Genomic DNA, 22736 nt, shown 5'->3' with positions numbered 1-22736 from the left:
CCCTGAGATCAAGACCTGAGCTGAGATCAAGAATCAGATGCTTAACTTACTGAGCCACCCAGATGCCCCTGAATATATGTTTTTGAAAAGCTGTAAATGTGAATTACATTAATTGAGTTGATAATGTTAAACTGTCATCAGATTCCTGAGGAAAATTCCTTGTAGTCAACTTAAATTATTTTTTCTATCTCTTGATGGATTTGATTTGCTGATACTCTGTGTAGGTATCTCCCTCCACGTTCACGAGTGAGATTCACCAGTTACTTACCTTCATCTGCGAACCATATTGGTTTTGGTATCTGGCTTTGCCGGTCGTATAAACTGAGTTGGGGGGTGTTTGCCATTATCCTGTCTTTGGAAGAGATTATGAAATACTTAAATTCTTTCTTCTGCAATTATTTGTAAAGTGCTCCATTAGAGGCATCTGGACCCATTGCTTTCCTTATGAAAAGATTTTTAATTATGGTTCCATTTGTTGATTTTTTTCTCCTTGTTTCTCGAGTCAGTTCTGGTAAAGATGTATTTTGAGAAGTACATCAGTGTCATTGCAGATTTTTTTTAGCATTAAACTTCATAACATTTTTATGACCTATTAATTTCTGCAATGTCTTTGTCCCATTTCCTATCCTTAACATTGCTTGTTTGGACCTTGTCTCTTTTTTCAAATTAAGCTTGTAAGAATGCTTACTGGTTGCTAGTGTTTTTGGAAAATGAGCTTTTGACTTCATTGATCCTCTTTAGTGTATATTTGTTTTTTATTTATTTCTGCACCTATTTTATTATTTTTTCCTTCCACCTACTTTGGATTTATTCCTTTTCGTTTTTTGCTAAATCCTTAAATTGAATGGCTAGCACAGGGACTTTCAGCCTTTTTAAGAATAAAGCATTAATTACCTTACATTCCTCTGTGAAGTCTACTAAATTTTGTTCAGTAGTATTTTCATTATTCATCAGCTATGCATATTTTCTTTAAAAATTTTTTTAATGTTTATTTATTTTTGAGAGAGACAGAGTGTGAGCAGGGGAGGGGCAGAGACAGAGGGAGACGCAGAATCCGAAGCAGGCTCCAGGCTCTGAGCTGTCCGCACAGAGCCCCACGCGGGGCTTGAACTGGACCGCGAGATCATGACCTGAGATGAAGTTGCCCACTTAACCAACTGAACCACCCAGGTGCCCCATTATGCATATTTTCCATTATAATATATTTCTAGATCCATGAGTTATTTAGAAATATTTTTAATTTCCAAACACATGATGTTGTCTTAATTATCTGTTAAAATTTCTTTGTAAATTGACTTTATTGTAGTTAGTGACTATGGTTATATGATACTAGTTGGTTGAAATTTGTTGAAGCTACCTTCAGGTTTTATCATACAGTCCTATTTATAATTATTCCATATGTACCTAAATAGAATTTGTACCATCTAGTTGCTGCATAGTGTTCATTTCACGTTGGTTAGTTGTATGAGCTATTCAAAGTGTCTGTCTTAGTTCTGTTTTGGCCTTCAAACTTTTTGTTAAGCAGGCTCCGCACTTAGCACTGAGCCCGACGTGAGATCTCCGTCTCGCCACCGTGAGATCGTGACCTGAGCCAAAACCAAGAGCTGGATGGTTAACTGGCTGAGCCACCCAGTTGCCCCTCTTGCTGATTTTTAACTGCTGATCATTATGTAAAAAATAGACCAGCGTGATGGTAGACTTGTAAATAATGTCACAGACTTCTCTCATACTTGGCATTGTGTGTTCTGAGCTATGTCGCTACGTGTGCTCAAGTTCATAATTTTCGTATCTTTCTGGTAAATTAAAGCTCTTACCGTTATCTAGGGATTTTTATCGCTCGTGATGTTGTCTTCCTTCAGTTCTCTTTCATTTTATTTACACAGCAAAACCCGCTGTATTCTGTTTTGGCCTTCAGACTTTTTGTTTCAGTGCGTTTGGAAATGTATTTCTTTTTATCTACCCTGAAAAATCTTTATTGTAACTGGAGAGCGTGTCCCCTGTCTATGACATTTTCCTCTGTTTCCCAGATTATTCTTGGTTTATTGATTTATCTTTAAGGTTAGTGGGGTTTTTTTTTTCTTCTGTCACCGACATTATGCTGTTAATATCCTCCAGTGACGGTTTTGCTTTGAAATGTTGTGTTTTCCACTTCTGGAATTTTCATTTGTGTGTGTGTGTGTGTGTGTGTGTGTGTGTGCGTGTGTGTGGTTTCTACTTCTCTGCCAAGAGTTGGCTTTGCATTCATTGTTACCATGCTTACCTTTACGTCATTGACAAAAGCCGTAAAAGCTACTAGAATTTTTGTCTGCTAATTCCAACATATGGGGGGGGGGGGCATCAGAATACATCTCGGTTCATTTTCTTTCTCTTTCGAGTGAGTCACCTTTTCGTGTCTATTCCTATATCACATAATTTTGCATTGAGTTTAGGACACTGTGATGGCTATGTGTTTTAAGATCGTAGATTCTCTTGCATTCTTTGGGAAATAATGCTTTTTTGTTTTGTTTTAGCAAGTGATTAACTTGGTGCAAATGAAATGACAAGATTGGTCTTTTGGAAGGCAATTCAAATCTCAGTTAAATTCTTTTACCATCAGCTTAATCACTTGCTGTCTTCCCTGTGGATGTGTGGTTCAGAGAAGATTTTATATAAGAATTTAAGCTTCCCCCTCACTGGTTCCCTTCTTTGGGGGATTTGCCCCTCATTTCCTAGCAGCTATAGTTGTCTGAACTCTGATCTTTGCTTTTTCAGGCCACCTGGGTTTTCTGTTTGAGTTTTTGCTACCCTACAAGGTGCCCTCCGTGACTTGCCTCAGGCTAAAGCCATAAAAATAAAAAAATCCACACTTGGCTATTTCTTTCTTCCAAGTATTGACTCCTTTCCAGAGTCTTCCTGCTTTTCTTCACTGGAGAGTAGTTTGAAAGGGGAAAATGTGCAAGTAAGAAGCCTGATGTAAAGGTCCAGCCAGGAGACTTTGGTGTGTAGGGATAGGATAATAACCACGGGGATTAAAAGCATTTAATGAATATGATATCTTTTTAAATATAATTTATTGTCAATTTGGTTTCCATACCACACCCAGTGCTCATCCCAACAAGTGCCCTCCTCAGTGCCCATCACCCACTTTCCCCTCTCCCCCACGCACCACCCCCCCCGCCCCCCGTCAACCCTCAGTTCGTTCTCTGTATTTAAGAGACTCTTATGGTTTGCCTCCCTCCCTCTCTGTTTGTGACTCTTTTTTCCCTTCCCCTCCCCCACGGTCTTCTGTTAAGTTTCTCAAGATCCACATGAGTGAAAACATATGATTGACTGACTTATTTCACTTGGCATAATACCCTCCAGGTCCGTCCAGGTTGCCGCAAATGGCAGAATTTCATTCTTTCTCATTGCCAAGTAGATTTCCATTGTATGTATAAACCACAGCTTCTTTATCCATTCAATTATAGTATCTTTTTTTGAGTTAGAAGCCACAGGACTTGGATGTTACCAAACAGTACAAAGGCAAAACAGGAGAGCGCCGTCCAGCTAACCTCTCCTGTTTCTTATTCGTCTCTTTCCCTTCTTCCGACCTGCTTCTCCAGTCCTCTGAAAGGCTAACGACCCACTTCCGCTAGTGAAGAAGAAGTGAGGCAGAGTGAGGAAGAGAGAAGCCCCCCCTCATCTTACCTTAAGTTTCCAATTCAGGCTCAAATCCAGACTTGCAGCGGGAGAAGCTTTTGAGTTGAATAGAAAGTTCGAGGGCGGCCTCTCTGAGGCACTGTTCCACCCAAGGCCTGAATGAAGGATATGGTTCTGTTAGCCTCATACTTTACATGAGTACCTTAAGGTTTACCTGGGGAGCCTTTCTTTATGTTTTCCTCTTTGTCTCCACACAGCTGTTGTTTTAACCATCTGACCGGCCTATGTTTGCAAATGTGTTTTAGGTGATGGCCCAGGCAGTGCTGTTCATGTGTATGAACACGGCTGGAACCTTCATCAGTTACCTGTCAGACCGGGCCCAGCGCCAAGCCTTCCTGGAGACACGGAGGTGTGTGGAGGCCAGGCTGCGCCTGGAGACGGAAAACCAAAGACAGGTACCAACTGGAAGGGCCTGGCGTTCGGTATCCCCAGCCAGTCTGAGATCCATGGAGCTTTTTTTTTTTTTTCCCTCCCCAAACAAATCTTGACTTCGAGTGTTCCCTTAAAGTCTGCGTCCAAGATTCCAGAGTCCAAAGTAGTTATGTTCGACTTTTAGCTCAAAGCACGTCTGGTTTTGTTTCCCACCTTCAATTAAATGCCGTCTACGAGAAATAAAGCGATTTGTCCCAGAGTGCTTTTCTGACACGTGGACTGACATCTGTGTTTGTGAACGAGGCCGTGGGTCCTAAAAACCACGAACATTCTCATTTTTGATCCTCCTGTCTTGAAACTGTGAATGGTTATTTCAAGTAAATGTTTTCCTGACCTACCAATTCAAATTGTAGTAAGCTTATGGAAGAATCTCGTGTATGTGTAGGTCCTGACGCCTCGTCTTGATTTTCAGAAGAGATTACTGAACACAGTATATCTCGTGGAACATGATGGCGGTCCCAGGCCAGGGGATGCAGCAGGGAAAGCAGGTGGGGTTGGGTTCGGGGCCATGAGTTTCCAGTTTGAAGAGACTGAAATTCAGTTTCGTAGACCTCCTGATTGGATGGATGTTATAAGGATTTAAAAAGTAGTTTTGGCGTTGAATTATATAATTCAAATATATATTGGCTTTGAATATATATATATATATATATATATATATATATATATATATATCCCGCCGGATGAATTAGCTTTCAAAAAATAAAGATTTGCCCCGGGAAAATTATTCATACCCTCTTCAAAATTCGTGCACATCTTTGCCTCTGAAAGCCGTTTTCAAAGAGGAATAACAGGAATGTGTGGAAAATCGGTTATAGAACCAGCATATAATCTAAGTTTATTTGCTCTTGGGAGTTCTGGGTGCAACAGATGTATTAGTTCTCTCGTCTTAGGCTCTCTTTCAGAAATGTTACGTCTGTGGATACGCACGTGTTATATTAAGCTTTACGCGATAATAGTTTGAGAAATTATAAAGAGAGTAGCTGCCCCCAAAAAGCGCCACATTTTCTTCATCTTAATTTGGTCAGATCATCAGTAAAACATGGATCTTTGAAGTGACGGGAGCCACGTCTGGGCGACTTTCAGTGAGGCAGGTAGGCAGGTGCAACTGCCCCAAACTCAAGTCCCACTGCCACATGCCACTGCCAGGGGCACAGAGGAAACTACCAAATTTCCAGGCCCTCCGTGGACTTCATTGGATGCGGAATATCAGCATCAAGTTTCTCAGATTAATGTCTAGAGCCGTCATGCAACTTCATAATAGATTGACTATAGTGGTCCTGAATGTCCTTATAAAATAATCCCGAAAAATAGCTTGAAATCAACCTTGTGCAATAAACACGGGTATCTTCCGGGACGATATGTCGTGTTCCTCTGCAAAACAGAGCACCCGCCAGACTGGCCCGTCCCTCTTTCCATGGGACGCGAGCCAATTCAGAGAATGCTGCCGTATTAATAATTTATTCGACTGTTGTTGGTGTTCCGTTGCGACCAGAGCTGCAGTTGTGGGTGAGTTGTCCGGGAAGCTCAGGCTTTTGTTTAATGTTTACGAAGTATGGGAGGCACTGGAAAGGGCTGCTTTATCATACCCCTAAGACTTTTCTTCCATCTCCCCTCCTTCAGGTTGAGTGCCCTGGAGTCACTGTCATCTAGTCATCTCACATGGCAGAGGGACCTTCCTTTGTCTTTCATAATCTTTATTTTTTTTTAAGCTGGTGGAAGGATGAAGGAAAGAACAGTATACAGAGGCGAGAACCCGTGACAGCTGGAAGATGGGGAGCAGTGACTAGAGTTCATGCATTAGCTGTCCTAACACCTGGTTGGGCCACTGGAGCCAGTGAGTTCTTGTCTTTGTTCCTCGTCCAAACATGAGGCAATGGCTTTCTTTCCAGCTTTATGTTTGCCTCAAGTGAGGTCATGTGTATGCATCAATACAAAATTATAAGTCGGCCTCTTTATAAGAAAAGACTGTCTTTCGGTGGAATACTCTTCGTTCTAAATATACAGCAAACTACGCTGTAGGTTTGGTATAGCCCTGGGCTCACAATTATGATAATGTGTTTCCGGTATATTGACCATTCCCTTCACCCCCGTGGTAGTAGCTAAGACAGCTGACTCTGTTTCACTCAGTGATAAAGTTACTTTCCATTTGGTCTCTGCTTCAGGTGCCCATTATCCCTGAGAACTTCCCCGGTGGTAGAGAGGCAGAGAAGCCTTTCAAATGAGACTGTTCAGGATTGGACATGTTTGCTGAATGACTTACTATCTTAGTGAGCCCCAGCAAGCTCAGAGCTTTGGTTGCTCCATCTGTGGCATGGGACTAATAACACTCTTCCTGAAGAGGCAGCTTAATGAGAAGTACTGTGTGTCGTGCCCTTGCAGCTCAGTGAGGAGTTTGCATGATTGTGCATAATGATTCATGAGTCAGCCAGCATAGCTCAATCCCGGGAGGGACTCCTGTGAGAACATATTATGGATTGGCTCGTCTCCGTTGAAACCCCAAGTGTAAGTTACTCATTGGGAAGGAAATCAGGATCGTGGTTTGCCTCACGTTCATAGCAACCAGAACTCAGCATTAGGCTCCATATCTGTTAAAATATCTTGTGTCATTAACGAATCCAACCCCATTTACCTCTTATCAGAGCTAATTGCAATACCATAACTGTTAGAAATTCTATACCCTGCAAAGCAGACCCTGAAAGAGCCTCAGTGACAGCAGATCCTTTTTCCTTGGGAAGTGATCCCAAAGGAGACTAAATTTCATTTTTTTGTACTTACAAATGCAGAATCAAGAGGGCTTATTCCACAGAAATGTTCAAGCTCTGTGGGATTCTTCGAGAACTGGCTTTATCTCATGGTAGGATACAAAGGAAATCGTCAAATGACTTAATTTGTTCAATCACGAATTAATTCATTTATTGAGGATCTGTTATGTGCCATGAACTTTGCTGAACATTGGGAACATAACAGTGACTAGCAGCTGGTTCCTGGTCTTACAGAGTTTACTGGGTTTGGAAAGGGGTGGCTGTACAAATGCCTATGGCATTAATGTATGGGCCAAACCTGGAAGCAAGCTGATGGAAGGCTACCTACAAGACACGGTGCCTGAGTTGACCTGTGAGTAGGATTTAGCTCGGCGGAGAAGCAGTGAAGAGTGCCACGTAAGGGTCCATCAACACAAACAACCTAAAAGAAGGGAGGATGCAGTTTGTTCGGACAATTAGAAGCACTCCATGATGACCTACGCCCATTATTCACTTACGCACTCGTCCATCCATTCATCCACTCATGGTGGGGTTACAGAGACAAATAAGTCTCCGTCTGTCTTCTGGTTTGGGCCTGGAGGATGAGTAGAACTTTCATTATTGGAAGAGGGGGGAGAAAGAATTAGCAAAGATACTGTTGATGTGATGCATATGATGTGATGAAGGACAGCAACATGGGAACGTAGGTTTTCTCTGACAGCCCCTAGCAAAGTTATGTACTTCCTTCAATGGCAAACTATTCCGCTCACTTTGACATTCAATATATATTTATTGAGTGTTAACTATGTGGTATGCATACCAAAATGAAGAAGGTCTACTGCACATCTTTATTACACCATGCCACACTGGACCTTGATCATTGCATGCCTGTTTGGTAGGGTATCTGGGAGCTCCTTAAAACTCACCCGTGGCTCATTCGTCCATACAGCCCACCTAGCAGTGCCTGAAAACCAGCACGGAGGATACGGTTATAAAGTGACTGAAATTGTCAATGGTTAATAGTGGTTTCCAATAATTTTTCCAAAGAAAAATTGCCCAGCATCAGCTAGAGAATAAACGGCACACAAACCCTGCCGTCGCTTGCTTGGCGGGTCCCATGGCATGATGATGCCTGAGGTCAGGGGAAAAAGAGGCTCTTTCCTTGGATAACCTGAGGTTGCATGGGTGGTTCCATGGTCAAGAGCAGGCAGAAGAGACGAGCAAATGTTAACACTTTGTGCTCAAAGTCTCTACAACCGAGATTTTTAACAAAGCTTCTTGAAGGTGGCTCTTACCACCTTTCCCTCCCATGGCGGCTGGCACAATGCCAGACAGAAGGTACTGAATGGGTCCGAATGTTGACATGTTTCATTTAGATGATTGATATCAAGAGGTCGAGCACATATTGATTTTCTCCTTTGGTCAGGCAAGGGCATTGCCTTTTTAAGAAAAATTAATTCGGGGGCACCTGGGTGGCTCAGTTGGTTAAGCGGCCGACTCGATTTCGGCTCAGGTCATGATCTCATGCTCTGTGAGATTGGGCCCCACGTAAGGCTCTGCACTGACAGTGTGGCACCTGCCTGGGATTCTCTCCCTCTCTCTCTCTGTCTCTGCCCTATATCTCTCATACATGCTCTCCCCCCTCTCTCAAGTAAATAAGTAGACTTTAAAAAGAAACAAATAAAAGGTAATTTTATCCCCAGTCGTCACCTGCATGGCGCTTGCTAAACATCTCTGGGTCTCTTGGTCTCCAGCTTCTGTTTCTCCAATCTGTTCTCCTTTCCAAAAAGCCTGGTCTGGTCCAGAAGCCTGGAGAGGCTAGTGCTTTAGAGCCAAACCTTCAATGTCTGAAAGATCTGGATTCCAGTCCTACTTTCTGTGCTTCCTGGCTATGGAAACGTAGGTACACTATTCCTCCTAGAGACCTTGATTTTGTGGGTATGAGATGACCATGATGATTCTGCCTTCCTCCAAGAGTTGTGGTGCGGATTAAGGAGGAACAGTTCTTAGCCCAAGGCAGAGGGTGTACTCAAGCCATACGAAAAACGATGCTATGATGATAATGCCATGGATGTCACTCTTCTCTCTGCGGGAAAACCCTTCAGTGGCCATGTTCCCGCCAAGACAAAATCCGAACCCCCACACATGGCCCACCTTCCAGCCCCCATCCTCTCTCCCAGATTCTCCACTCTCACGACACCGGATGACCGACCGTCATCTCCCGGAACTGCTGTTCGACTGTCCTGTGCTGTCTGGTTCTCTCAGCCTGGAAAGCCCACCTCCCTCCTAACGTCTCCACCCAGACAATTCTGGGATCCTTCCTCCACGAGGCTTGGTTTCCTCTTCCCGAGTTGAGTGGAAATGCTTTTTGCAGCTTTGCAGGCTTCCAGCCTTCCTTAAAGTTAACTCTGCTATAGAGCCTGTCGCACCTGATGCCACGGACTAGTCTGTGTTCCCTCTGTCCTCTACAGCCAATAAGGGCTACTTAAAGATGTCTGCCCTTTCTAATTCACCTGGTTCTCTGGCATTTATCCAGCACAATGGCTGGAATAAAAGATCTTCTGATTAATGTCTGGTTAACTGATTTATATTGAATTCAAACTTTGGCCCCCGGGCCTGACTTCTGCCTACACGAGGGTCATGTTGTAATAATTCTCCTATGTAAAAGTGAAGGGGTCTCTGCCCTTTGTGACCCCCTATCAAAACGGCATGGGGAGGGCTCTTATCCAATTCAGGAATAGACTGGGACAGACTGAGCACATGTCTGGTACAAACCTGTTAGGGGAATTTTCCATCTAGAAGCTGAATCTTAAGACATCTGTCTTTGGGGAACTGCATTCTAATCACTGTAGTTACTGTGATCCCACTGCTCCTCCCAAATGATCCAATGGCCTCTGTTTATTTTAAATATTAAAATGAATTAATCGTTTTTCTTTTAGTCTGAGAATTGCTGAAAATTGCCTATGGTAATCGTGGCATTTCGAGGTGTCTCCAAAGCTCTGGGGGCAGTGAAATAAAGTTTCTGATGATGCCATATGTTGTAACAGCAGGAAGATTATTCTTAAATGCAGCAGATGTTTTAGCTATGTTAAAACAATTCTGTTTAACTTAAATAATCTTTGCTAGACAACATTGGTGGAAGCTAGTGATTCGGACAATAGTGAGAAAGGTAGGTTTCCTATGGAGTTCTGGGTTGGTTAGCTTGATTTATATTAGTGCCCTACAGAATCGAGGGAATTATATATATTTCTTGGAAAGAGAGCACAAACAGGAGAGAATGGCAGAGGGGGAGAGAGAGAGAGAGAGAGAGAGAGAGCGAGCATCCTAAGCAGTCTCCATGCTCAGTGCAGAGCCCAGCACGAGGCTTGATCCCATGACTCTGAGATCACGACCTGAACTGAAATCAAGAGTCGGATACTCAACCAACTGAGCCACCCAGGCGCCCCCCCCCCGCCTTTAGTTTTTTCTAAAATTACAGGTAACTGTTAAGGCAGAGCCTTGTCATCCATTCATGTATTCGCCCACTTATTCAAGGAAGAATCAAGGTTGACCTGAAAATGGCAGAATCTCAGAATATTTGGATTTTCTGCTCCAACTTGTTGGCTTCTCATTATATTCCAAAAAACATCTTGAGTCTCTTATCGCCCGTTTTTCTACTATTTTCCATCTTTTACGTTGAAGACCACCCGCGTAGCATCTGTCATGTTTATCCTTATCTGCCATTAATACATATTAACTATTGTCTAGACGATACGAGAACATTCTTGGTCTCCTCAACATTCTTATTGCCTTACTAAGCTCATGCCTTTGCTTCTGTTTTCCCCCACCTGGTACAACACTCCTTTCATCCATAAACCTCATCCACTCCTCAAAGCTCCGCTCAAATGTCACCTCTTCCACAAAGACCTTCTCTGTTCTCCCCACCTGTGACCTCCGTGAGTGTTTCATTTGTGCATTTCTTTATGGCATTAATCTCTTTCTACGTTCTGCCATGTCCTTGCTTTATGTTTCCTTCTACACCGCGAACTCCCCGAAGATCGGATATGTACCTCATCGTGTGCTTCACGAGAGCTCTGGATCCAGAAGGGGAGAAGCCCGAGCTGGGAAGAAAAGCAGAGACAATGAACGTCATAATGAATGCTGTCATTGTGTTTTCGCAGTAGTCTTTCAAGCAAAAATACTTGTGAATAAATAGATCGGGGAAATGCTCTCCTCTTGTGCTATGGTTTCCAGGGCCCCTGTCCTCCAAAGCCAGGAGCCCAGTCTGTCCTTGACACGTAAAATCTTCCTGTTTGTGCATCTCCCCGGCCAGCTTCCCCTTCTGTTATTCGTTCACATACATGACTTCACATTTAAAATACATAAATAAATAAGTTTCACGTCAACTCATCTTTGTTGTTTCCAGCTCATCTTGGAAGTTTCTCCACCTCCATGCTCCCTTTCTGTCACAGCGTCATTGCATTCCTTTTCACGGTTTCACTTCCACTTCCCTCGGGTATTTGGGGGATAAAAAGCAAAATGGTATCCCAGTCACCGTCTTCCCCCAGGATATAATGCTCTGCAACTGTGTGCTTGTCCAGTTCCTGCGATGCCGGGAATATTCCAAAGCTGTGCCGTCCAGAAACCACGAACCACATAGGACTTTTGTGAAATGGGGGGAGGACGTAACCGTTGGTCCCGACTTTTGATTGGATTTAAATAACTATTAAATCACCATTTTTGTCTCTGGTCTCTCTTGTGGTGATTTAGCGCGGCTTCGCCCATCACTTCTGGATTGTTCCATGTCCATATCTCCAACACCGTGTTCTTTTCCCGGTTCCGGATGCTCGCTATCCGTTCCTGCTGGGCAGCTTCATCTGCATGGCCGCCTGGTATCATTGGCTCAGCCTGTTCAGGATCCTCTCATCTCCCCCGAATGCACTTTCTTCCGTCATACACATTTTTTTGACCTGATCTGTCCACGTCGACTGTGGTGCTAATGCCCGTTAATGCTGTCTCCGCCATATATGTACTCACTGTCGCTGTACCTCTTCCTCGGATACTGTTGAAGCCCTCCCACACAGGTTAGCTTCCTAATGGGTGCTAACCAGTTTCTAACTACTGGGAGCTGGTCTAGCCCCCTGTAGTCACTCCACCCTGAGGCTCTCCTTCGGACCCACAGTCCCCATCCCTTTGCCAGTAATACAGTGTCTCTCTTGATTCCTGTTTCACCTCTTACGGGTGTTTCTCGGCAGGTTCATCGGAGGGGTGAGGCACGTAACTAGTTCACATCTCAGAACCCTACCCAGTGTAACACCTGTCATGATCATCATCTTAGTGCCCCATTTTGGTTGTATAAGACTTTACACTAAATCCTCCCGTGGATTGCTACTGCCCATAGAGTATGGCCCAATCTCACTCACCCGGCGTTACGGCCCATCCTCTGCCTGGTTCAGCCCAACCTTTCAATTGCTTCACTTGCTACCTCCATTCTCGTACTCCACCCAGACCAGCAAACGCGCCCACCCTTCTGTGCCTTTGATTTTTTTGCTGGATGTCTCCTGATCACCCTCCTGATCCGACCTCTACCCTTCTTTTTTATCAGCGCCCCTGCAGGCTGACCTTTAGGGAAGCATCCACAGGCTCATTACCATCTAGTTTCTGGTTGGGTTTGGCCAGTGGGAGCCACAGAATGGAGACCAGTAGATGGGAGGACCAAGAGGTCAATGGTTTTATCTCCCCGTCACCTACCAGGCTGAGCTGTGGAACGCCAGTGCTTAACATTTCTCTACCAAAGGCCACAGCTTCTATCAGGTAGGCCTCTCCTCCAGCTACAGGATTTGCCAGGTTCCAAGGGTACTTGCAGATTCACTGTTCCTAGTCTTTGGCTATCTTGCGTCTCACCATCCGTTGTCGGCTTCCTTAACTTTTCGTTCAAGTCTCTTCTTTTTTTTTATTTTAATTTTTTGTTTGTTTATTTTCGAGAGCAAGAGAGAGCGCAAGGAGGGGAGGGAAGAGAGGGCGACGTAGGACCCGAAGCCGCTCCAGGCTCCGAGCTGTCAGGACAGAGCCCGACGTGAGGCTGGAACTCACAAACCGTGAGATCGTGACCTGAGCCAAAGCTGGCCGCCTAACCGACTGAGCCACTCAGGGGCCTCTCATTCAAGTCTCTTTGTTACCCTTTTTGAGTGAACAGTTGTGTCCTGCTAAGACCCTGAATTCCATGTTCCTATCGCTCCCTTTGCTGCCATCCCTCGCCATTTGTATTTGTGAAGCAGTTTAGTAGAACTAGAAAGACAAGGAGTCTTTTTGAGAAAGACTTTCTTTTTGAGAAAGGGGGAGACAAAAGTGTGAGCAGGGGAAGGGGCAGAGAGAGAGGGAGACAGAGAACGTGAAGCAGGCTCCAAACTCTGAGCTGCCAGCACAGAGCCCGACGTGGGGTTCAAACTCCCCAACTGTAAGATCACGAACTGATCTGAAGTCAGACGCTTACCCAACTGAGCCACCCAGGCACCCCTCTCCTTAATAACTTTTAACGTGTTGGTCACATACTGATTACATATCAGAATAATATTTGGTCTATATTTGATTAAATAGAATATATTATTGACATGCATTTCAACTGTTTCTTTCTGCTTTTTAAAATGTGCACACTGGGGATTTTTAGGGGCACCTGGGTATCTCAGTCTGTTGAGCGTCTGACTTCGGTTCAGATCATGATCTCAAGGTCCTTGGGTTTGAGCCCCACCTTGGGCTCTGTGCTGACGGCTGGGAGCGTGGAGCCTGTTTCCAATTCTGTGTCTCCCTCTCTCTCTGCCCCTCCCTCACCCTCGCTCGTGCTCTGTCTCTCTCTCTCTCTCTCTCTCTCTCAAAAATCAATAAACATTGAAAAAATAATAAAATAATGTACAATAAAGTAAAACGCATGCACTGGGGAGTTTAAATGTGGCTCACATGATGTTTCTTCTCGACACGGCTGCCCTAGATGCTCCTTCCATGTCAATTATGTGACCGTGCAAGTTGTTGAACCATTTTGTGTGCAAGCTTTCTCATCTCTCAGTTACAAGTAATTCCTGCCCTAACCCATGGGGGTGTTCTGAGAGACAAATAGCATTAATGCCTGATTTTTCAGTGTCATTTCAACCATAAATAACTCCACAAATGTTAGGGCTATTTTGATGAAAATCTCCCCAACACCCCGAGCTGATGCTCAGACATCCCCTCTAGGAAGCTCCCTGTGCTCCTCCCAGTCATGAAATATGACTGGCACTTAGAGATTATTAGTCAGCACGGGTTTTTTAGACTCTGGTATCACGCTTAGTAGGACAATTCCCTCTAAGCGTTGGTAAGATTCTGAGCAGCGAACAGACACCAGTGTTAATGGCCTTGCCTCTCAGGAATAGCTGACTTCACTCAAGGGGTTGTGTTTGCCTCCTGTGGGTGGAACAGCAAGTCTTACAGTCCATCTGGCTGCCGGCTTCTTTGTGATCTTTTTGGTACATTATTTGCATTTTCTGACGTGGCGGACAGAGGGTGAGCTCTGAAGAATGAACTTGGATTCGATTGCTAGCTCCAGCTCCGTATCTGGGTGACCTTGGGTGCATCGGTTAAACTCTCTGAAGTTTGGATCTTTCACCCGTCAAAAATGATGATCCCTGTATTTCAAGGTTGCTTCGAGGAAATCGAGCATAGAGGTGAAAGTTGGATGTCAGACTTGGCCCTTGAACTATCGGATCCTCTGGGTCATGCCCTGAACTTAATAGCAGAACGCACTCTGGCTCTGATTCTAAACTGTAGAATTTCTCTTCTTGCTGTTCGTTCGTGTTCTTATTCATATGTGCCATCCCTGGGCAGTACTAATTTAATTTAATTTTATTTTATTATTATTTTTTTAACATTTATTTATTTCTGAGAGAGAGCGTGTGCAGGAGCGGGGAGGGGGCAGAGAGAGGGGGACACAGAATCTGAAGCAGGCTTCAGACTCCGAGCTGCCAGCACAGAGCCCAGTGGCAGGACTCGAACCCCAACCCGAGTGCTGGGAGATCATGACCTGAGCCGAAGTCAGACACTTAACTGACTGAGCCACCCGGGTGCTCTGGCAGCACTAATTTTAAATACGCCCCCCGTTTATAGCAGCACTTTCAACAATAGCCGAATTATGGAAAGAGCCCAAATATCCATCAACCGACGAATGGATAAAGAAGATGTGGTTTATATATATACGATGGAATACTACTTGGCAATGAGAAAGAATGAAATCTGGCCATTTGTAGCAATGCGGATGGAACTGGAGAGTGTCATGCTAAGTGAAATAAGTCAGGCAGAGAAAGGCAGATACCATATGTTTTCACTCATATGTGGATCCTGAGAAACTTAACAGAACTCCATGGGGGAGGGGAAGGGGGGGAAAAGAAAAGTTACAGAAAGGGAGGGAGGCAAACCATAAGAGACTCTTAAGTACTGAGTGAGAACAATCTGAGGGTTGATGGGGGGGTGGGAAGGAGGGGAAAGTGGGTGATGGGCATGGAGGAGGGCACCTGTTGGGATGAGCACTGGGTGTTGTATGGAAAACCATTTGACAATAAATTATAAATAAATAAATACATAAATAGTGCTCCCGCTATTCAAAGAGAGGCCAGCCCTCTGCGCTCATTTGCACACAGTTAACATTTCCCAAGGCAGTTCAGATAAGAGGACTCAGTCACCACCACCACCCTCAATACCTCTGATCCAGCCTGGAGAAGCTAAGGAGGAGCCAGAGAGTCACAAGGGTCCCTTTTGTCTCCCAAACCTGTCCCGGGAATTTTGACGGAAAAAATGCTCGCCGGAAACCAGACACAGTCCACTATCAAGTGCCGAAGGCAGGACACGTTCTGTTGCGTCGATATAGTTGAAGGCACGTCTCAAAAGTGGGAGTAGGATGGAGCAGGGGAAGATGAAATAAGCGTTTTTACTTTTAAATATTATTGTTTAAAATTTTTTTAGAGAGAGCGTACCCGTGCAAGCGGGGGAGGGGCAGAGAGAGAGAAGGAGCCTCTCAGGCAGGCTCCACACTTAGCATAGAGCCCGACTCGGGGCTTGATCCCACAACCATGAGATCGTGACCTGAGTCGAAATCAAGAGTCAGACCCTTAATGGTCTGAACCACCCAGGCGCCCCCAAAATAACTCTCTAAAAAAAATGATTCATGCCGAGAATAGCTTATTTTAGCTGGATTTGAGTATGGATCCCCTGACGGGAATTCTGTCTTCTCTGTTTTGCAGCCACAATGGATTGGCCATAAAAGAGGACAGATCATTTAAGAATACTTTTAGAGCAGGGGACGCCTGGGTGGCTCAGTTGGTTAAGCATCCAACTCTTGATTTTAGCTCAGGCCATGATCTTCGGGTGTGACACAAGACCGAGCCCCATGTCAGACTCTGTGCTTAGCACGGAGGCTGCTTGGGAGTCTTTCTTTGTCCTTCTATCACATGTGTTCGCGCGCTCTCTCTCTCTCTTAAAAAAAAGAATACTTTTAGAGCAGTCTGAGTACAGAGCCATTCTAGAATTGTCTGTGTTTGTTTCGAGTCTGTTGCAAATGTCTCGTGCACATCTAATTTGAGAGCAGTACTTTAGAAGGCAGCGATTGGAGTTGACAGATCTACGAGTCCCATTCGGAGTTGAGCTTGGAGAGATGCACAAGACAAGGAACACCAAGACTGCTGGTGGGCACCAGAAGCCGGGAGAAGGGCATGGGGCGGTTTCTCCTTGAGAGCCCTCGGAAGGAACCAGCCTGCCCGCGCCTTGATTCCAGACTCCTGAACCTCCAGAACCGGGAGAGAGTAAATGGCTACTGTTTTAAGCCACGTGGTGGTGTGGTAATTAGGAATCCAAGACAAATGTCCATGCTCTTAGAATCCAGTGCATTTCTTCTCTCTCCACCGTAAACATTTCCTGGATAGAATTAGCAACACCTAGCCCTTATGGAGCATTGACTGGGTGCTAGGATGCTGTCTTATGATGCTCTTTATTTCTTTTTTATTCTTTTTTTATGTTTATTAGTTTGAAAGAGAGAGAGAGAGAGAGCACAAGCAGGGGAGGGCCAAAAAGGGAGACCCAGCATCCGAAGCAGGCTCCAGGCTCCGAGCTGTCAGCACAGAGCCTGATGTGGGGCTCGAACTCACAAACTGCAAGATCATGACCTGAGCCGAAGTCAGAGGCTTAGCCAACTGAGCCACCCAGGCTCCCCAAACCTCTTTATGTATGTAGGTGACCCTTGAACGACACAGGTGGGTCTACTTTTAGACAGATTTTTTTTTTCCATAACTTCAGTACAGTACTGTATATGCATTTTCCCTTCCTTATGATTTTCTTAATGTTTTCTTTAGGTCACTTTGTTGTAGGAATACAGCACATAATACATATAACACAAAATATGTGCTAATCGACTGTTTATGTTATCAGTGAGGCTTCCAGTCAACAGTGGGCTTCAGTACTAAGTTAAGATTTTCGAGGTCGGGGCGCCTGGGTGGCTCAGTCGGTTAAGCGTCCAACTTCAGCTCAGGTCATGATCTCACAGTTCATGAGTTCGAGCCCTGCATCCGGGTCTGTGCTGACAGCTCAGAGCCTGGAGCCTGCTTCGGATTCTGTATCTCCCTCTCTCTCTTCCCTTCCCCTATTTGTGCTCTGTGTCTCTCTCTCTCTGTCTCAGAAATAAATAAACATTAAAATTTTTTTTAAAAACCAGGTCCACTGCATTACTTTGTTTAATTATCAGAGCAGCGATTACCTATGGGAAACAAGTTACATAATAGGTAGTAAGTTCCAGAGCTGGTATTTGGACCTCGACAGTCCTGCTCCAGAGCGCACGCATATACCAACTATTACGCTTTGTGAATTCGTAAAATCTCCTCAACGTACCGTGCGGCTCACAACCCCGTGCCTCAATGTGAACTGTTTCCTCAGCCGGGAGGGCCCTGGCCCTCGCTTCCTCACGGGAGACTTTCAGTGTGGAATGACAGGAAACCCAGCTCGCACTGGTCTTGGCAATCAAAACCATAACGCCACCTCCCGCTACTGACTATCTGGGACCGGCGTGCATTCGCCACAGCGGGACTGGGACGTGATCTGTAAGAATAATGGAGAGATGTGGGGACATCAGATGAGTTTTCTTAATTTAGGGAAAACGTAGAATGATGTACTCAGAAGACACAGCAGCCCGTGAAGCTGCCAGCTTCCGGTGAACGCGCCATGAAGACTCTTGCTTCCAATTGGGAGAGCCTGGCTGGGCCAAGGAAGAGTGTAGGGTTTCAAGCAAATTCCCTTTGCTTTTCTCGCAGCAAAAGCATCCTGGATCCTCCCAACTATTCCAAAGGCTCCAGCTTTAGGCTCACTTACCCACCATATGCACCAAACTGATCACGGCCTCAGGGGGTCACTCGTCAAGGTGTATAGTCCTTCTCCAGGCCCGGCTTTGACCTACCTGGGTTCCATTCTTCACAGGCTTCAGGCACACGTTGATCCAGGGGCCCTCCAGTACACTTGGTTGATTTCTTCATTATCGGAGACTCCGCTAAGTCCCCAAAAGCCAAACAAAATTCCACCGCAGTTGACTTTTTTCCCAGAGCCCCCTCCAGAACTGTCCTACTAGTAAGAAGGGTGTCATCATGGGGCATCAGCAGTTCTCCCTGCTCGTGAGTTTGGGCCCCGCGTCAGGCTCTGTGCCGACAGCTCGGAGCTTAGAGCCTGCTTCGGATTCTGTGTCTCCCTCGCTGTGTCATCACTTTTAATCAAGTTAGTGCATTAGGGAGTGTAGACCAAGTCCGGAACTAGGTGTCAAGAATCAAACAAGATGAATTTCTTTTTTAGATAGAACTTCGCATAATTAACTGGAGTTTGCTGGGCTTCGTACTTTGCAAATTCTCTCATGGTGACAGGTGGCATGTCTTCTACCTCTTCCCTGGAATCCAAGTCTCTTGATCAGTGGACGACTCAGGTTTCCCTCCTCATATCTAACCTGGTTTTAAACACGTAGTAGCGTTGTATCAAATAAATACAATAATGACCGAATGAAGGAGCGTTGCCCATGAAGCCCTTCCCCCAGATTTGAGTATCACTGACAAATATGGAGGAATCCTTTCCCTCTCCTCCTCAAGCAGTTGGATGATGAGTTCCGCAGAAGATTCCGTTTGCAACTGACGGTGTTTCCTCTTCACTGCTCTTCCCCATCAACTCCTCTTCCTCCTTCCTTACTGTCCAAGAGTCTGCAGTTTAAGTTGGTGGAAACCCCCTCTTTTGTCTGATAATCACAGGAATGTAAATACTTCATCTTATACCTCCTAAGTCTCCAGCAGCTCAAAACAATTCGTTGTTCGCATCGATACTCCTGATATCCCTTTGAGAGACACCAAAAGACAGGTGGTGCCCTGTACCGACCTTTTATCCTAATGCCATTAATATCGTATTGCCGTCTTCAGTCTGTCAGTCAAGTACACTCAAGCGCAGGGACGGCAGACGTGAAGTTCATCCCCTGCTTTGCTCAGCACAGACCACGATGCCTGCCATTAACTCCCTCCTTAGCACACGCATAGCACCTTGCACGGGCAGATGAGTAGCGGATGATATTCCACAATAGATTATGCAAGGAGGCGGAAAAGCTCGTGAGGTTGAGAGTCAGCCCGACATGGTCTGTGGCACTCTAGAAAAGGATGAACCCTGATGAGGCTCCATAGCTCAGAGCCTGGTGCGTAGAACTCACTCCCTCATGGACCAGGACAGCCGGGTATGCATTCAGGTGCTGCTGCTGACTCACTCCGTGCCCTTGGGACAGCTATCTGACCTCCCTAAGCCTCAGTTTCCACATCTGTGAAATGGCAGTAAGAAATGTACCTATCTTGGGAGTTGCTGGGGGAAATGAGGTGAATCGTGTATCATAAAGCTTGACGCGTAGTTAAGTCTGAGTAAGATCTGTTGTTGGCAGTGGGGTTGTCATTGTAATTACTACTCTTTCTTTTTAAATTTTTTTTTATGTTTATTTATTCATGGGAGAGACAGAGTGCGAGTGGGGAAGGGGCAGAGAGAGAGGGAGAGACAGAATCGGAAGCAGGCTCCAGGCTCTGAGCTGTCAGCACAGAGCCCCAAGTGGGGCTCGAACCCACGAATAGATCATGACTTGAGCTGAAATTGGACGCTTAATCGACTGAGCCACCCAGGCATCCCGTAATTGTGACTCTTTCTAAAGCATGTGTTTTAATCATAAGGCAATGTCTCGCACAGAAAACAAAATCCTCAGACTACCAGAAGCTGAATTGATTTAAAAATTTTTTCATTTTATTTATTTTTAGAGAAAGAGAGAGCATGCACAAGCGAGAAAGAGGGGCAGAGGGAGAAAGAGAGAGAGAGAGAGAGAGAGAGAGAGAGACTCTCAAGCAGACTTCACGCTCTGTGCAGAGCCTGACGCAGGGCTCGATCCCACTGAGCTGAAATTAAAAGTAGACATTTAACCAACTGAGCCACCCAGGTGCCCTGAGACTGAATTGATTTTAAACAAGTAGAGACAGAGCCAAACTCAGATGTTTGCAGTGTGAAAAGCCGCGGAAATCAAAGGCAATTGAATTACGCCTTCTGTTCAGGGGGTAGCTTGTGTTTGCCCAGAGTTAGAGGGAACTAAAGAATGAACGTTGCCTGTGTTTTCCAGGTAAACTTTGCTGATTATGATACTTCCTGTTATTTCAAATATAAATGAGAAGTGTTTAATCGTTTTTTTTTTCATGAGCAGAAAGTTGACATCAGCTTATCATTCATTACACACCGAAGTGAAAAGTGACGATTCAGATCAACAGCCAATTGGTGTTATAGGCTCGGAGGAGGGGGTCACAGGGACCACATGTCCATACCTGCCCTGAACAGTTTCTCCAGACAGTTCGTGGAGTTTGCAGTTGAAGGGCCACCTGCCACATTGCCTCCACCATGCCCTCTGGCCTCTGACTCGGTTTCTTTTTTGGAGCTCAGGCATTGACAGCCGTGCTTTTTTAGATGCAGCAGAAGCGGGATGTGCAGTTTGCTGTCCTGTATTAATACAGAGGTTGGCTTCAAGCCAGTTACTTCTCTGAGCCTGAGTTTCTTCACCTGTAAAATTGTTTTAATAATTCCTACCTCGCAGGATTCTTGTGCCCATTCAATGAGCTCGTACACAGGAAGGTGATCTTCTAACTGTAACCGCACTTCAGATGTGTTTTTTTTTTAATTGTTTTAACGTTTATTCATTTTTGAGAGGCCGAGAGAGACAGAGCAGTTAGCGGGGGAGGGGCAGAGAGAGAGGGAGACACAGAATCTGAAGCAGGATCCAGGCTCTGAGCTGTCCGCACAGAGCCCGACGCGGGGCTCGAACTCACAAACTGTGAGACCATGACCTGAGCTGTTGTCGGACGCCCAACCGACTGAGCCACCCAGGCGCCCTTATAAGTGATTATTTTTAAATTGTTTAAATGTTGTATTGGAGGAGGATGGTTAATGTCCTGATAATACTGCCTTTAAGGGGCTTCTTTAAGGTTTAATCGGTCTTTTACCTCCAAATTAGAGCTCCTCCAATCACTATTGACACATAATGTTCTTTTTTATTTTTTAAACATTTATTTATTTTGAGAGACAGAGACAGAGGCGAGCGGGTGAGGGGTGGAAAGAGAGACACACACAGAATCCGAAGCAGGCTCCAGGCTCTGAGCACAGAGCCTGACGCGGGGCTCGAACCCATGAACCGTGAGATTTGACATACGATATTCTTGGATCAATGTGAAAAGATAACCCATAGTCAATACTTTACAAATTTCCACGAATGAGTGTTATAAAGCTCTTGTCAATTGCTAACTAAATAGACCCCAGAATCATAACCACTGAATTAGAAACTCAGAATTCCCGGTGTTGGATTCTCGTCCTTCGGGCTTCGGCACAAATGTATCCTTAATTAGGATGCCTTCCCTGAGTGATATTGACCCTCTCCACACTCTCCACACACAGGTATATTCTATACCACACCACCCAGTTTTCTTTCCTCGGTGGAACTTAAAACTACGTGAAATTACATTGTGAATGCATATGCCTCCTTGTTTCCACCTAGTATGTAATTTGGTCGTAGCAGGGATCTGATCAGTCTTGTTCATCATGTCTCCAAACTTTGAAAAATGTGTATTGAGTGAATGAACGTTTTCTGGGGAGAGAGAAAAAAGAGAATTCACCGTGTGGGGAAAAAAGAGAATTCACCGTTCAAAGAGCCTGGGAAGCATGTATTACGGCACATTTATAAATAGGTATCTGTGGGAACAGCTGCCTGCTAAGAGTTGAAGTAGGCAGTAATTTGTTTTATCTGTCCACATGCAGCCACGGGCGGGGTGCTGCTCCAAGCTGTGGGCATCTTCCAGCATTTACAATAATAAAAGTTGCTCTGCTCAGAATGCAGGATTGTTTGCCAGCTCTAGTGAAGCTCATGAAACTTAAGCCTCAGGACCTCTCACTTAACAGGTCAACAGGTCCTTCCAAAGCCTTCCGGAGGGTCCTGGCACGTGTCTAGTTACTACTTGCAATCTTTTTCTTAAAGAGGCTCCTTCCAGGGGCGCTTGGGTGGCTCGGTCGGTTAAGCATCCGACTTCGGCTCGGGTCACGATCTCACGGTCCGTGAGTTCGAGCCCCGCGCCGGGCTCTGGGCTGATGGCTTGGAGCCTGGAGCCTGCTTCCGATTCTGTGTCTCCCTCTCTCTCTGCCCCTCCCCCGTTCATGCTCTGTCTCTCTCTGTCTCAAAAATAAATAAACGTTAAAAAAAAAAATTAAAAAATAAAAAAAAAAGAGGATCCTTCCAGGGGCACTTGGGCGGCTCGGTCGGTTAAACGTCTGACTTCGGCTCGGGTCACCATCTCACGGTTTGTGAGTTCG

At 45.2% G+C, this 22736-nt stretch overlaps 1 protein-coding gene across 3 annotated transcripts in view; it reads left to right on the top strand.

Annotated features, from left to right (window-relative positions):
* ADCY8 (adenylate cyclase 8) overlaps positions 1–22736 on the top strand; it is a 226175-nt gene that overhangs the window by 45732 nt on the left and 157707 nt on the right. For all 3 annotated transcript variants that reach the window (XM_058699093.1, XM_058699092.1, XM_058699091.1), the window contains exon 2: positions 3924–4073. In XM_058699093.1, the coding sequence (XP_058555076.1) occupies positions 3924–4073 (150 nt within the window). The remainder of the gene's footprint in view (positions 1–3923; positions 4074–22736) is intronic.

Source organism: Neofelis nebulosa, chromosome 14 (assembly GCF_028018385.1).
Source record: "Neofelis nebulosa isolate mNeoNeb1 chromosome 14, mNeoNeb1.pri, whole genome shotgun sequence".
In the NCBI taxonomy this organism is placed as follows: domain Eukaryota; kingdom Metazoa; phylum Chordata; class Mammalia; order Carnivora; family Felidae; genus Neofelis; species Neofelis nebulosa.
This window is presented reverse-complemented; position numbering and strand designations above follow the sequence as displayed.